Consider the following 17724-nt stretch of genomic DNA (forward strand, 5'->3'; position numbering starts at 1 on the left):
GATTTTGTTTTTTATTTATTTTCCCCATAGTTTGGGGTGGGAGGAAAAGAAGGTGGTTTTTCATTATTTTAAAAAAATAACATTTTAATTTAAAAAGTTCTTGAGGAAAAGTAGGAGATAAAAATAGAGTTTGAAACCTCCTCTGTGTGGAAACGGTATAGAAAATAAATTAGAGAGAAGTAAATGATTGGCTTGCCACGGTGAAGATACAGTTATTTTTGACATAAATTTGTAGTGGACCCAGTCAGCTCGGTTTCTTGAAGTCCTCCAGCCCCCTCCAGCAGCACTTGAGTAGAAGTGGAGAAATCAGATGAAGGGAGTATTCCAGGGCTGGGACTTGGTAAGATATGAGGAGTGATAGTACCAGGGGCCAAGGAAATTCGAGAATAGAGGAAAGTATGGACTTGAACTGGTTAAAATAAAAAATTGGAAGGTGAAGTGAGAGCAGAGGTAATGATTCAAGAAAGTACTAAGGGATGAAGAAACTGAAGGTCTCAGTGATATAGAGAATTGACTTGGAAAGGTTTAGGAGGAGAGAGAGATGGAGTGACAAGAGATTAGCAGATACAAGAATGTTTTAGCTTTTTACTGTGTAAGTGAAACACTTCTGAATAATGATGATATCTAGGGTCTGACAACTTTTTTTTTTTGGAGGGCAATTGGGGTTAAGTGTCTGAGGCCAGATTTGAACTCAGGTCCTCTTGACTCCTGGGCCAGTTCTCTATTCACTGCGCCACCTAGCCACCCCTGAGTCTGACAGCTTCTTTGCATGGTTGAGGTAGAATGAAGTAGTAGTAGGTTGTTGGCTTTAAGGAGGTTGATGAGAAGATATCTGAGGGAGCATTAACATGGATGTTATTATAAGCTTTAAGCTGGAGAAGAGGGGAAGATGGTGAGTGAGGTATTAACTCATTATGAAAAAATTAGAGAATGACTACTTTGTGATTCTTGGCCTCACTTTCTTTCCTGTAGACAGTTAGTGAAGAAGAGGCAAGGGGATCATGATGCAAGTAATTTCCCAGCTCTTGTTTTGGTTCTTGTAGCTGAGCTGCTGTGGTGTTCAGAATTATACTAACTGGAGTACCAGCCCATACTTTGTGGAACATGGGATCCCTCCCAGCTGCTGCATGAATACCAGCGATTGCAACCCCCAGGATCTGCGCAACATGACTGTGGCTGCCACTAAAGTCAATCAAAAGGTTTGTTCCCTCGAGGCCTATGAAAAATTTCCTCTTAGTAACTTTATAATTTTTTCAGTTGATGTGGTAGATTCAGAGCAGGGTGAAGTGGGGAGAGGGACTCAGGAGGTAGTGGTTTAGTTTTTTTTTTTTTTCCATGATTCTGGGAAAGAGGTTGGAAGTAGAAATGAACAGAAGGGAATCAGGGTTCTGATGTTTTTGGTACCTCATTTTATGCCCATTTTCCAAAACCTTAAGAGCTTAAGAATCCATTGCTCAGTTCAGTCTGCTTCTCTTTTTCCATCAAAAAGTTAAATAGCTTTAGATTTAGCAAATGTATGCAGTTATGCTTATGTCAGGCAGTGAATGTCACTTTTCTTTTTGGGTTTCTTGTGCAAACATGAAAGTGTTAGCAGCTGGTGGCCAACACTTATGCAAAAAGAGAGAGAGATGACTGATGGTGAGTATTGTGGTTCTTCTGAAAATGTTATCCTTTACCTTAGTGGACTCATGCTGCTCAAGAACAAACCAACAAACCTTTCCTTAGCTACCTACCCACTCCCTGAACCCTGGAAATTAGAGGGAAAGATCACCACAAAGAGAATCGAGTAAAAGACACCACAGAGTAGTAATAAGGGAATCTAAAATGCAAAAAACAAGAAGAATAGAAAAGAAGTTCTGTATTACATTTTGCCAAAAGTTGTTAGAGCTAAAGGGACAGCTCACCAATGGTCTTAAAGAACTATTTTAGATAATCCCATTTCAATTTCTTTAAATGTCTTTTGGTAAAGCTAAAGGAAAAAAAATTACTTTTCAAGTTTTCTATGTTATTCATTCTAGCATACATTTTTCTGGTTTTGATTTAATCTAAACTTTTGAATTTTATTATGCGTGTATGTGTGACAGAGTGAAGTGGAATGATAATTCATGCTTATGTCCTGCTTTATAATTTACAAAGCTGTTCATGAGAATCCAGTGAGGTATGTGTTACAGCTGTTATTGTCTCAATTTTACATATAGGGAGGCAAAGTGGTTTTAACCTGCTCAAGGTCACACAATTCAATAAGCATCTATTAAGAATTTAATACACTTAACTATATTGGGCACTGGGAATACAAAGACAAAACAGTCTCTCCTTTCAAGGAGCTGTTATTCTCTGACATGTGGAGAGCTATAACTTGTCTATAGATAAGTAAATAAAAAGCATATATTCAGTTATTGGAGCATACAAAAACTCCACAAAAGTTACTGGAAGTGGAGATGGGCAGACAGCTTGGGGTGTAGAAAAGACCTTACTTTGGAAATAGCTTCTGAGTTGAGCCTTGAAGGGGGTGAAGAATTCACATAGGTGGGGGTGAGGAGGGGAGGTTTTGGGTGTGTTGGACCACAGTTGCTCAGGCAGACTTGGGAATGTAGTGTTGAATGCAGCACACACAATGTAGGCCAGTGTGAGGGGAGTAGTGAGCTAGGAAGCGGTAGGCTGTATGTATTAAGATTATGGAGGGCTTTATTGCCAAACAAGAGTGTATGTTTCATTTCAGAGGCAGCCACTGAAAATCCTTGAGCAGAGTGACATGGTCACACCTTGCAATTATTTGGAGAAGAGATCAAGAAAATCAATAAAGAGACCATTACAGTTGTGCAGGTTAGAGGTGGTAAGGACCTGAATTAGGGCGATGAAAGGACGGGAGAGAGTGAAGGGCCAAAAATACTCTGAGGTTGTGACTGGAAAGATGTTAATCCCTATGAAAAAATTAGGAAAGTTAGGAAGAGTAGAAGATTTAGGGTACATTTAAAAGAACGTTTTCAGTTTTGGATACATGTATTAAGTTTGAAATGCCTATTGTTATCCTGTTCTTCCTTTCTCAGAGAGTTCAGCACCTGGATCATCTTCCTAAACTTCCTGACTCTTGCCCTTACACTTTGGGGGTGGGGGAAGGAACAGGGGTCTCAGTGGCCATGTTGATGATTTCACAAACTCCTTAACTCTCCATTTCCTCAGTCTTCTAGCAGTAGTCAAGCCTTGCATCTCACAATTACCTAATTCTCTCTAAAAACAAAAACAAATAAACATAACAGAAAGCCAACCCTGACTTATCTGATTATAGCCTCCAGTTGTCCCACTTCTCCCTATGCCTCATCTCTCCTAAAACTGTTCTTTATCCTCAAGACTTCTAGTCCTTCCAGTACCCCTCAGTATTTTCTCAGGACCTTTCTCTACAGTTAACCATATCAGCTCCATGCTATTATTGACTCTCGAATCCCTGACCTCTTGTCCAATCAGTGCTCTTCACTTGCCAAACTTTAGCCCTGCCATTACTCCCATCTGCCTCCTCCACTTTCACATACTGCTGAATGGAGCTAGAGGAAGTCATTCAGCCATACTGCCTGGGTACCCTCTAAATTTCTGTAAACTAGAACAGAACCATTATTGCAGCATGACATTCCTTTTATTCTTCTCTAATTGATTACCCCACAGAAACTATTATAAACCCTCTCTTCTCTCCTCAAAACTCCCACACTTCTCCCTCCCACCTTTTACTTAGCTGAGGATACTGACTTACTTTAGTGAGAAAATCAAGACCATTTGCTGTGAGCTCTCTTCTCTCATTCTCTTTATTATATAATCTCTTAACATCCCATTGTCACTCTTACAATAAAGTGGCCTTTTTTCTTGCTAAGGCAAACTTTTCTACACTTTGTACATTTAGCCTTGATCCCTCCCCTTTTCCCTAGTACACTAGCCTTCAATCATCTTCTCCCTGAAGTCTTCAGCTTCTCCCTATTTATTCCTTCCCTACTGCCTTCTAACATGCCCAAGTCTACCACATTAAAAAAAATCTCCCATCAGACTCTACCATTACCTCAAATTATCACCCCACATATCTCTAATCTTTCTCAGAAAAAGGCTGTTTATACACATTGCCTCTACTTCCTCCCTTCTAGCATGTCAACCCTTTGCATTCTGGCCTCTGACCTCATCACTCAGTTGAAACTGCTTTCTTCAAAATTACCAGATGTCCCTTGCCATGTCTCTCAGTCCTCATCCTTCTTGACTTCTCTGCTACTTTTGACACTTATTTAAAAAAAAAAACAGTTAAATGGCAGAGTCACAGTGTAACCATGTGTAAGTGTTTTATTTGCATCTTTCTTCAATTTCGCTCACTAAAGTAATTTAACTAAACCATTGTTGTTTGAATTTATATTAAATGTCAAAAGTATCTTTGAAGCTGAAAGCAATTATGTCCCTTCAACTCCACCTTACTCCCTCAAAAAATCACTTTTATTGGTAAGTTAGCAGTAACATTATCTGAAGGGATCTTGCTGTGATTGAAAGTTTTACAGTGGACATGTGTCTTGTGTATATAAACAAAACATTTTGACACTATTAACAGCGCTTTCCTCCTCTCTCTGGGTTTTTGTGACACTGTTCTCTTCTAAGTCCTCTTCCTCCTTATGCAGCTTCTCAGTTAGTCTCCAAGCTTATCACCCATCTCACACTCCAACAGCGGGTGTTCCCAGAGGCTCTGTCCTGGGTCTTCATCTCTTTCATAGTGACCTAATAGTCTCCCATGGGCTTAATTATCCTCTCCATACAGATGACTCCCAAGATCTGTATATCTCTTGAGCTCTAGTTTCTTCATCACCAATTGACTATTGAACATTTTAAGTGGAATCTTCCAGAGATATCTACAACTCAGTGTGTGCAAAACAGAATTCATTATCTTTCCCCTATCTACACACTACCCTGTTCCAAACTTTCCTACTACCAGCATTCTTCCAGTGTCCCGAGTTTGTAACTTTGGCATCATCCTTACCTCCTCACTCTGCTCCACCCTGCCTGCCTGTTAGGTAACAGATTTTGCCATTTTTTGCGTCCACAACATCTGACATTTGACGCCTTCTCTCTGTTTACAAGTAACCACCATAGTGTAGCTCCCATCACTTCTTGCCTAGACTATTGTAGTGCAGATACCTAATTGGTATCTCTCCCTCAAGTTTCTCCCCACTCTGATCCGTCCTCTGCATTGCTGCCAAAGTGATTTTCTGAAGCACAAAATGCCACCCCCCACCCAATAAACTCCAGTGGCTTCCCAGTGCCTTTAGGATAAAATATAAACTCCTCTGTTCACCTTTAAAGCCTTCATAATCTGGCCACAGACCTCTAGCCTCACTTTGCATTCCTTCCCTTTTTTCAGTTTATGATCCAGCCAAGCTGGCCTTCTCTCTGTTCTTACACACAAGACTCCATATCCCATCTCTGGGCCTCTGAACTCACTGCTCATCTCCCATCACTTCCTCCTCACCTCTTTTGCATAGAGTCACTCTTTTCCTACAAAATTTAGCCCAAGTACCACCAACAGGAAGTCTTTCCTGATCCCTCCTTCCCCTAATGCTCTTCCTCCCAAACTACCTCATGTTTAGCAGCTTTGTATTTATTTGAATTTATTCTTTTCATATTTGTTCTTTATATACTTATTTATGTAATTGTTCTTGCCTCTGTTTGAATAGAAGTTATTTGAGAGTAGGGATTGTCTCATGCTTTATATCCTTGGCATTAGGCACAGTGCCTGGCCCATTTAATAAAACCTATCAATTGATTGATCCAGGTGAAAATATCCATCTGAGACTAGAGCTTAGAACAGAGATGAGGGCTGGAAATCTGTAAATTTGGGAGTTATTTGAGAAGAGATGATAGTTGAACTGATGAAAGCAGATAAGATCACCAAGAAAGAGTATAAAGAAAGAAGAGACTAGGGCTGGGAACAGAACCTTGGGATACACCCACATCTGAGGGATAGGACTTGATTGACAGTCTTGAAAAGGAGATGGATAAAGCATACATATGGGAGGAGAAAGTAAGAGACAACAATGACACAAAATCCAGCAAAGAGGGAGGGAATGTGTATACCATGTCAGATGATCTAGAGTAATCCAGAATGATGAGGATTGAGAAGAGGCTTTGAATTTAGCAACTAATAGATTGTTAGTTAAATGTCTAACAATAGGGGAATGAATAAATCCATTTTGGTATCTTTGTAAAAGGGAATACTATAATGCAATTAAAATGGACAAAAGTCAGGAAGGAAATCTGGGAAGATCATTATGAAATAATGCAGAATTCAGTTCAATTCAGCCAACATTTATTAAGCACCTGTTATGTGCCAGGCACTGTGCTAAAGTGCTGAGAATACAAAGAAAGGCATTTTCCTCAGTAGCTCACGAGGTGGAGAGCGGAGACAATGTGGAAATAGCAGAACAAATTACAGACAGTAAGTAGGCAATAGTGAGTAGAGGGAAGGCACTGAAATGTAAAGGGGTTAGGGAAGGCTGCCTGTGGAAGGTGGGATTCTGATTCTAAGGAAGCCAGGGAGGTCAGTAGTTAGTGGAGGAGGAAGTGTGTTCCAGATATGATGAAAGCAGAGCTAGAAACCCTGAGTATGTGCACATTCTGACCATGTAAAGGGAAAAATAAAATAGGTCATCCTGAAGAAGACTTAGATGGAATGGCTGAAAAATTATCATGATATTTTATACATTTAGAAAAATTAGCTTAAATGTGTATAGTTACTGAGAAAATTAAAATGTTTGTATTGATGTTCATTATTTTTCATAAAACATTTAATTTTTTAAAAAGTAGACCTTTTTTGATCACACAGCCTTTTCTGCAAACTTCTCCAATACCAGAATCTTAAAAGAAAGGAATTCTGTACTAGTTATATACAGTAACTATAACTAAATTCATCCACAAGTATTTATTAAGCACCTGCTTAGGTAACAGGGATTTTTCAAAAGTGTTAGGCACTGCTTCCAAGAATCTTAAATTGTCAGGGGAGACCACACACACACACACATCTATACAAAAAGGGCATAAGGTACTTTGGAAGGGAGGCTGGTAGTAGCTGGGGAGGTTAGGAAAAAAGTGTCTTTAACTGAGTCTTGAAGGAAATTAGGAATTCTTACAGGTGAAATAAGGAAGGAGGGAATAACAGGACATAGTTCTAGGAAACTGCCTAGTAATTCTGATTGTAGCCCAGAAAAGCTTTAATTGAGAGAACCCACAGGTTTATACCAGAATATATAAAGGACACTTCAAATTCCAAGACATGTTAGTGGCTAAATTTCACAGTTTCAGCAACAAGCACTCTTTGAAAAAAGAAGCCAAGAAAGAAAAGTCTTGAGTGTGAAGGAAAGGTAATTGAAACAACAGAAGACCATCAACAAGCATTTATTAAGTGTTTACCTAGTAAAAATAACACCACAAAATCTAATAATATATTCTAAAAGAGAAGGTGGTATAGTGGGTAAGAGCACCGGCCTTAGAATAAAGAGGACTTATCTTCATGAGTTCAAATGTGTCCCTGGGCAAGTCATCTAACCCTCTTTGCCTCATTTCCTCATCCATAAAATGAGCCGGAGAAGGAAATGACAAACCACTCCAGTATAAACAAAAAGCACTCAAGATGTAACCCAAAACATCATATCCTGCAAATTTGACCCTAATCAGAAGTGAAAAGGATATTCAATAAAATAAAGGCATATGAGGTATTCCTGTCCTCCCCACCCAAATAAATAAAATGTTAGTGATTATTAGTACAATTTGCAAATACCTTAACATCAAAAGCACAAATGGTAAATATAATTATCAAGAAAAGAATAAACTCATTCCAAATGTATACCTTTATTGCTTAAAAAAAAGAAAGATTAATCTCAGAAAAAAAACATGAGGAGCTAAAAGTTTAAGAGGAATTTAAGGAATCAGGAGAAACAAAAGTAGAAAAATTGGATTAGTACTCCATTGACTAAATCTCCCCACTCTCTAGAAGCAAATCTCTGTCTTTTGTAGAAAGGGATGACAGAATAGGAACTCGTGTGAATGAAGAAAAGGAGAGGTAAGGGATAGAAGGGAGTGGTCATGTACCTCTACCAAGTGCATAGGTGAACAGTGGAGAGATGACTCCTCTCCACAAGAGGAAGTGCTGTTAGCAAACAGGATAAATGCCAAAGGAGAAGGACTAAGATTGGGGGGTGGGGTGACTAGAAAGGAATTTGTCTCACCTGAGAAAGATAAGGGTATCTCTAAAGACCAGTCCCTTGAGAAAGGAGAGGTATATCTGCAGTATGAGATTTGTACATTAGGGAGACCAGCTTCTCTGAGAATTAGTTACTCATGCCTGAATAGCATTACCCCCCTAGAAGAAGGTGCTATATGATTACTTATGCACAGCCAGAACCCAGACTAGTAGGGATTGGGCATAGAACCTGAGAAAGAATAATGTGGCCTTAGGAATGGAAACTGATCATAGCAAGAGCAGAGAGTAGGACCAAGCCTTAGGACTGGGGACAGAGAATAATATGACACTGCTTAGGTCTTACATTTACTTCCCTTATAAATTTCCATTTCTGAGAAAAGAACACAGCAGGAAACAAAAAAGAGGGTAGGGTAAAAATCTACAAGGGCAGTAACTTAGAAATCAAATAGAAGAGACAGTTTAAACCTGGGTTTCAGAGGCTTTAACCTCATGAGAGATAGAGGGAATGAAGAAGGAGCCAGTGAGGGTATAGTTCATGAATCAGAAAATAAAATCCATAATAGACTAAAAGTAAGACAAAACAAAAGAAAACTTCTTGGAAAGGTATGCATAACATAAAACAAAGTTTCTAAAAGACTTGGAGGGGAGCAAAGAGATAGGTTCCAACCTACTCAACTGGGCAGGGAAAGAAAAGAAACAAAAGAGGAGAAATAGATAAAGAAAAAAAGAAAAGAAATGAGCAATTTAAGTAATTAAGTCTAAAAAAAAATCCCACAACTTGGGGTAGTGCAGGTAATCTAGAGAAGCTGTGATAATCCTAGCATCAGAGTAATGCTATCACAGGGACAAAAGACTAACTTTTGTCAGTCTAACTGACATCCATAGGGGATAAAAATAGTTACAAAAGACCTGTATTCAAATCCCATTTCTCATGTATGCTGCCTATATGACCTTTATGAAGTCGCTTTAACATACTGGTTTCCAGTTTCCTCATCTATGTGAGATGGTTGGACTAGCTGACTGGGGTCCCTTCTTGCTCAAAATCTAGAATTTTATGACCAAGACGTTGCTGTGCTATCACAGCAAGACCCATGTCAGTCAGCAAGGGGCCAAAGCATGTATCCCACCAGAAGTGGCCAAAGAACAGGTGCAGCACCATGGGAGGGGCCCTAGATCAGGAAATCAGGGGTTCCCCATATCACTTTTGCTCCACTTTGCCAATAACTTCTTACATAAAAATGTAACTGTTCTGATACATTAATTAATTTTCCTTTCTTATCACCTATGCACCCAACCTGTTGGACTGCTAAAATTTTAATACAGCTGTTCTTTATTGTGCACATTTCCAAAAGATTGAATGTAAATCAAATTTGTACAATTTTAGCCAATGTTGCCCTTAGGTGAGTTCATAATTTAAAGCAGTTCTAAGGCATGTTTTTATAAGGTGGAAGCAGGTTGGAAAGCAGTGAACCTAGCCCAAGAGGCCTAGCTTTAGTTTTTGTTCCATTATTGGCTTTGTATGTGATTTCAGAAAAGTCATTTAATTTTTATTTTATGATAGTTGTGTATATTGTTTTGCTTACTTAGAAATTCATATCCTTTATGGCTTCTCTGAATTCTTCATATTCACTGTTTCATACAAAGCAGTGTACCATAATTAGCCATTCTCTCAGTCGATGAGTATTTCCAGTTCTTTCCTACCATAAAAGTGCTGGTTTTGAATACTTTGGTGTGTTTGGGGACTCTTTGTATCTTTGACCTCCTTTTGGCATTGGTCTAGCAGTGGGACCTCTGAGTCAAATCACATCAACCTTTTAGTCAACTTTATTAATTCCATATTGCTTTCCAGGACAGTTGGAGTAACTCGCAGCTTCACCAATAGTGTCTGGTTGTCTCTGTCTTTCCACAATCTCTACCACAACATCTATCATTCTCAGCTCTGAAAAAGTCACTTGAACTCTGCTATTCTGTAAAATGACAGATCTAAATTATACCTATCTATATGGTCTCTTTCAGCCCAATTTATATGGCACTGTGAAAAGCCTACATGATTTTACAAACATTAGGTTTTAAAATTTGCTTCACTATTTGCATATTTGATGGGTTGTTAGCAAATGGTACTTTTACACTCTTTATTTCATATGTATTTTTTATCCTTGGGGGCAAAAGGCATCAATGATGGCCAGGGGAAAAAATGCATATCCTAGGCTTTGTTTTTAGAAACTATTTGAAAATTCATTTTCCTTCCTATTCCTATTCTTTCTTTGATCCTAACTTCCCTCTTCTTCCCCTGCAATAGAAAATCACCATGAGATTATGTTCATGCTCAGAAAAGTTAAAATTCCAATTGCTAACTTAAAAAAACTTCACAAAATCCTGTGAATGATATTTCAATTATTCCCTCTAAAATTTGCATCAAATAACTAGGGATTAGAATTTGTCAATTGCAGTGAAAACACAAGTCATGCAGTAGTTGCTAAGTTAATGTGCGTTTCTTTGAATGACAGATTGTGGACATATAAAATACAACTTGTCAGGAGATATAACTCAGCTGGAATTTTCACACACCCCAGGAATATGCAAAATAGGGGGGAAGCAGTGAAAATGTTAGCCTGGCAAATTGCTAGGAACTAAATTAAGATAAACTAGAAAACTGCTTTCCTTTACTTTAAAATTAGACATGTTATTTAAAAATTTGCTCAACAGCATGCTTTTCCTGTTTTAACTAGCACAACCTTTAGTCTAAATAATGAATTAATGTAATTGTTAGTTTTTAGAAGATGTAAGCTCTATGCAAAATTGAGTTGATAGACTTTAAAGAAGAATGGAAGGGGCGGTTAGGTGGCACAGTGAATAGAGCACCGGCCCTGGAGTCAGGAGGACCTGAGTTCAAGTGTGGCCTCAGAAACTTGACACAATTACTAGCCATGTGACTTTGGGCAAGTCACATAATCCTAATTGCCCTCCAAAAAACAAAAAAAAAATTCCTGTTATAAAAAAAAAGAAAGAGGTTTTCTCATAAAAAGAAAATCCATTCTAACTTCTATCCAGCATCAGCAGGGAAAGATTATTTATTGATTTACATAGAATAATTGAAAAAAAACCTCATTTTAAAATAAACTGCACCTCTTTCCAGCATAAAAAAAAAGAATGGAAAAATACTAAGTTGTATTACCCTTTCGTTTTTAGAGTAGATTTTAAAAATAGAATTGTGGTGTTTAACTTAATTTTTTACTATATAAACCATAGAGCAGTGATTGTTTAATGAAATAAATGGAGTGATCTCAAATGGACTGAAGAATATGGCAGTTTTTTAAAATGTCATTAGTACATGATATTAATGCTGAAAGAGTTTTGTAGTTGATTTGTATCCCTGCTCCTGCATAATCACTATCAATTCTTATTATTAAACTAATTTTAAAACTATTACTGAAGCCTTGCTATTTGGACCTTAAATGTCTGTTTGACAAGGGAATTCTTTGGAACTATACCTCCAAAGTCACTCAACTATGAATATTTTTTGACACACTGATATAACTATTAGGTTTCTACTCCAAAGAGATTAAGAACAAAGGGAGGGGTAACTAGGTGGCACAGTGAAGAGAACACTGGCCCTGGAGTCAGGAGGACTTGAGTTCAAATCCAGCCTCAGTCACTTAACACTAAACTAGCTGTGTGACCCTGGGCAAGTCACTTAACCCCAAACCCACTTAACCCTCTAAAAAAAAGAACAAAGAGAAAGGACCCTTCTATACAAAAAATATTTATAATAGTACAGATAATTGAGTGGCAACATGAGAAAGCAAAGGAAGCAAAGCAAGCACAGTAATCCAACTTTGGATTCCTTTTTTGGGGACAAAAACGATCAAAGCATGGAATAGGAGGAAGACAATGAAGTCAGAACTACTGCACCAAAAGCTTCCAAGAAAAATATGAATTTGGTAACAGGCCATAGAGGAGCTTAAGAAGGATTTTGAAAACCAAATAAGAGAAGTGGAGGAAAAATTAGGAAGAGAAATGAGAATGATGCAAGAAAACCATGAAAAGAGAGCCAACAACCTGACTGAAGAAAATAACACCTTAAAAAACAGACTAACTCAAATGGTAAAAGAGGCTCAAAAAGCCAATGAGGAGAAGAATGCCTTAAAAAGCTGAATTTGTCAGATGGAAAAAGAATCTCAATGAATGATATAAACTAAAAATAAACATAAAATTTAATTTAAAAAATAAAAGGGGCAGTCAAGATGGCGGACTAGAAACAGGACTTCCGCGGAGCTCCTGCTTCCTATGATTTATGTAAAAGATCACTCTGAACAAACTTTGGAGCTACAGCACCCACAAAATGACACAGAGAAACTAACCTCCTGCTGAGGACAGCCCGCAGGCCATCAGGAAGTGGCCAGCACAGTGTGTTGGGAGTCAAGCCAAGCCCCACAGGAGCCTGAGGTTTTAGCTTCAAGACAGCCACAACCAGTCGCTGGCTGAAGGGACTTCAGATCAACAGCAGCTGTGGCAGTTTTCAGAATTATCAACCCACAGATGCTAAGAACAAAGTGAGAGGTCACTGCAGTGTGGACTTTGTGAACCAGGAGTTTGGGAGGTCTGGCCTTTACCTCCTGGAGGGACAAGCAGCTGAGGCGCTGCAGCTGTGCAGCTACCGCCATGTGGCTGCTTTAGAGCTCCATTTCTGCAGATTGTAGGGGGACCAAGTGACCATTCCAAGGGGTCATTGCTCTTGCTTTAACCTGCTTGGATCTGGATTGTGGTCTAGGGTGGAGATCCTGGGGTGCATGACCAGTTTGCCAGAGCATATGGAAGCTTCAGAGAAGGCACCCAATTAATAGCTCCAGCAGCTGTGAAAACCCCAGTGATTTGGGACAAAGCTCCCCCCTCTGGTAGCAGTGTTCTACTGTGGCAAAAAGCTCAAAAGTCAAGTAATTGAGTGGCAACATGAGCAAACGAGGGAAGAAAACAGCGGTTTGACTCTGGATTCCTTTTTTGGGGACAAAAAGGATCGGGGCATGAAACAGGAGCAAGACAGCAAAGTCAGAACTCTTGCACCAGAAGCTTCCAAGAAAAGAATAAGCTGATTACAGGCCATAGAGGAGCTAAAGAAGGATTTTGAAAACCAAGTAAGAGAAATGGAGGAAAAATTGGGAAAAGAAATGAGAATGATGCAAGAAAATTATAAAATGAGTTTCAACAACCTGACTGAAGAAAATAACACCTTAAAAAAATAGACTAACTCAAATGGCAAAAGAGGCTCAAAAAGCCAATGAGGAGAAGAATACCTTAAAAAGATGAATTTGCCAAATGGAAAAAGAATCTCAAAAGCTCACTGAAGAGAATCTTTCCTTCAGAATTAGATTGGAGCAAATGGAAGCTAGTGACTTTATGAGAAATCAAGATGCTGTCAAACAGATCCAAACAAATGAAAGAATGGAAGGCAATGTAAAATATCTCATGGGAAAAACCACTGACCTGGAAAATAGATCCAGGAGAGATAATTTTAAAATTACTGGACTACCTGAAAGCCATGATCAAAGAAAGAACCTAGAAATCATCCTCCAAGAAATTCTCAAGGAAAACTGCCCTGATGTTTTAGAACCAGAGGGCAAAATAGAGGTTGAAAAAATCACCTCCTGAAAAAGATCCCAAAAAGAAAACTCCTAGGAATATTATAGCCAGGTTCCAAAATTCCCAGATCAAGGGGAAAAATTACAAGCAGCCAGAAAGAAACAATTTGAATACTGTGGAAACACAATCAGGATAACCCAGGATCTGGCAGCTTCTACACTGAGGGATCGAAGGTCCTGGAATATGATATTCCAGAGGTCAAAGGAGCTGGGACTAAAACCAAGAATCACCTAACCAGCAAAACTGAGTATCATGTTTCAGGGGAAAATTTGGTCATTCAGTGGAATGGAGGATTTTCAAGTATTCTTGATGAAAAAAACAGAGTTGAATAGAAAATTTGACATTCAGATACAAGAAGCATGAGAAGGTAAACAGGGAAAAGAAATCATAAGGAGCTTATCAAAGTTGAACTATTTATATTCCTGCATAGAAAAACGGTAATTGTAACTTATGAAACTTCTCAGTATGAGAATAACTGAAGGGAATAGAAATACGTGTATATATATATATATATTTATATATTTATATTTATGTATACATACACATATATGTTTATATAGGAGGGTATATGGGCGTATGAATACATATGTGAGTGTGTGTATGTATGTGTACAGGTATGCATAGACAGAGGGCACAAGATCAATTGAATAGGAAGGTATGATACTTAAAAGGTGAAATTAAGAGGTGAGAGAGGAATATAATAAGAGGAGATGGGGAGAGAGAGAATGGGGTAAATTATCTTATATAGAAGAGGCAAAGGAAAACTGTTACAGTAGAGGGGAAGAACAGGAAGGCAAAAGGGAATGAGTCAGCCTTATTCTCAATGAATTTGGCTTAGGGAGGGAATGACATATACACTCAATAGGGTATCTCACCCTACAGGAGGAGGAAAGGGGATAAGAGGGGGTATGATGGAAGTGAGGGCAGGCTGGGGGGGAGGGAAGTTGGAAGCACACACTTTTGTAAAGGGACAGGATCAAAGTATAGAATAGAACAAGTTGGGGCTGGGATGGGATGGAGGGAAATATCAGTCTTTCACAATATATTCACTATGGAAATGTTTTGCATAGCTACACATGTACAACCTATATTGAATTGCTTATCTTCCCAGTAAGGGTGGGTGATGAGGGAGGTAGGAAAAGAATCTGGAATTCAAAGGTTTAAAATCAAATGTTTAAAAATATATATATTATTATTATTATTTTACATATAACTGGGAAATAAGATATATGGTTGCTGGAGCATAGAATTCTTTCTACTTCTAAACTAGCTAAGTTTAAAATCATTTATTTAGAATAGCATCAGTTAACTCTATCAGTCATAAACAACCAATGTTAAAAATCAAGTTAACAATTAAATTTTGTCTCCTCCACCACCACTACCACCCGTCTACCACCTCCCTTCACAAAAAGTCCACAATCACTCTCTTTTGTCTACATTGTGAAGTTCAAACTCCTTAGCCTAGCATCTGAGGCCTTCATATCTGGCAGCATCCTTCCTGTCCTTACTTATCTCTCACTTCCCGTAAAACAGGAACTCTAGTCATTCCATCTGCCTTATGCAAGTTTATCTTTCACTACTCTCTGATATGAACCCTTTACCCTGGCCCCTCCATTTACTACTTGTCTGACCTTGCGCAAGTCTCTATACCTCCATGAGCCTCTGCTTCCTCATCTGTAAAATGAGTTGGACCAGATAGTCTTTCAGCATTTTAGGATATGGCTTTTGAGTCCAACCCTAAAGGTTAGAGTAGAATTTCAGGAGTAGGAGATGGGAGGAAGGGGCATTTCTTTGTGTAGGAATAGTTGTATGATAAAAAGCACAGAAGAGGGAAAGTAGGAAGCAGGTATGGGTTTGATGGGGAGTGTTCAATTCAACTAATCTTTTAAGATTAGCAGAATGCCTTGACATAGTAGATGTTTAATAAATGTTTCCTGTATTGGTTTAGCATTGACTTTGTGCAAGGTGAAATATACTATATGCTGGGTATATAAAGGCAAAAACAAACAGTCTCTGCATGCAAGACACATATTCTACAGGGGGGAACTTAATTTACTTAGATTTTAGGCTGTTTTGCCATAAAACTTAGACAAATCCCCTTTAAAAACCAAAATTTATCCATTTAAGTATGTGTGAGCTTAAGTATGTATATCCTTTTAGATGTGTGAGCAGAAAATAAACTGTAAGAACAAAATGTACATACCTGTGGTTCTTATAATAACTGTACAAAGGTACACAGTTATCTTTGGAGAGAGGGGGTGCTGCTTTTGGAATCAAAAGACATAGTTACACATCCCAGTTCTGCTATTTAGAATCATAGATCTAGAACTAAAGGTCATCTTATCCTCAGCCCTCTCCTTTTGCTCATGAGACAACTATGTCCAAAGAAAGTGAGTGACCTAAGGTGCACCCAGAGCACATAAACTAGCAAATATGGTACAGTTTAGAATGTATATTATCATAATACTTTGATGGATCTGTGTTTGTTCATATGAATACTGCCTTCTAGTGAGTGATAGATTTCATGTTATAAGAGAAAATAGATTTCTAAATTGGTAAGTATGGTTTTTAAAATATTTAGTTTTCATTCAGTTTGGTGGTCTATTTCAGATAATTATTCCTTTAATTAAAAAAAAAACCTTTTACTGCTCCAAATGCTAAATGCTGACTAAACCATATTTCATATAATAAAATTAGAAGGAATCATGTGAAAAGTGCTCAGGAATTAAACCAGATCCTGGACCTCGTAAGCCATGTGTCATAATGTATTATCTCTCTCTTTCTCCCCCCCACCAGGGTTGTTATGATCTGGTGACCAGTTTTATGGAGACAAATATGGGTATCATAGCTGGAGTGGCTTTTGGAATCGCTTTCTCCCAGGTAAGGGACATGCTTATTTGTTCCCTCGTTTATATACTTGTTGATGAATTCAATGGTTTCTCTGTCTTTCATCCCACTCTCTTGTCCAACTTTCTTTCCACTCTGCCAGTCTACCTTACTTTAGGAGAAAGCTGATGGAATGGGGATAGAGCCTAATGCTTATTACTCCTCAGGTCACCTATTTATTGATTTTCTTTTTTCAACTTAAATGACGTTTTTCCATCAAGGGAATATCAGTTACAGTTCAACTAATGACTAGTTCTAGAAAAACAGCTTGGCTCTCCATTAGGTCAAATAGAGGTTAACCCAACAGAGCACTGGCTTAATTGGAGCATAAACAATTCATTTAGGAAGGGCTTCTTTTTCTTTTGCTAGTTGACTTAACTCCCTCCTTTTTTCCCCTTTGTCACTATGTATTTTGTGGAAGGACTCTGCCATTAATGGGGCCAGTTTCATTTCACATTCATTCTCAGTCTTCATAGTTGACTTTTTTTTTTCTATTAGCTTCTGAAATGTCAGGTAATTTTTTCTTGTACCCATGTTTTAAAAAGGACTATAAAGCCCAACTTTTCATTTAGGCAGTCATGTAAATCAGACTCAGGAATTGAAGAAGATAAATAAAACAACTTTAGAAATTTAAACCTATTTTTATAAACCTTGGGAAATCTCACCTCTAGCACTAAAATTTTCTTTGGGCCACTAAGGTTTTCTGCCAAGAGAAGCATGGGAAAGCCTGAAAAAATATGTGTAACTTGATAAAGGTCTTAAAGGATTTCATTCAATTAATGTTGAAATCTAACTCAACTCATCTAAACCCATACAATTAAAAATTAGCTCTCCCTTAATATATTTTTGTTACTTAAATTTGGGGAACTGTAATTTTCACATATATATCCTATGAAAGTAGAAAGCAACAAAAGAACTGCTTTTTTTCCCTCCCAAATAATATTTTTAAAAACTGAAGGCATTCATCTCAGAAAATAATGTGGGCCCAT

At 38.1% G+C, this 17724-nt stretch overlaps 1 protein-coding gene across 1 annotated transcript in view; it reads left to right on the plus strand.

The window, feature by feature from the left end:
* TSPAN7 (tetraspanin 7) overlaps nucleotides 1–17724 on the plus strand; it is a 119814-nt gene that overhangs the window by 92368 nt on the left and 9722 nt on the right. Inside the window, exons 5-6 of the mRNA XM_069065686.1 lie at nucleotides 1044–1199; nucleotides 16646–16729. Coding sequence (XP_068921787.1) covers nucleotides 1044–1199; nucleotides 16646–16729 — 240 coding nt within the window. The remainder of the gene's footprint in view (nucleotides 1–1043; nucleotides 1200–16645; nucleotides 16730–17724) is intronic.

This window comes from Petaurus breviceps, unplaced genomic scaffold (genome assembly GCF_028583685.1).
Source record: "Petaurus breviceps papuanus isolate PSGF00001 unplaced genomic scaffold, PetGlider_PUasm1.0 90700, whole genome shotgun sequence".
NCBI classification, from domain to species: domain Eukaryota; kingdom Metazoa; phylum Chordata; class Mammalia; order Diprotodontia; family Petauridae; genus Petaurus; species Petaurus breviceps.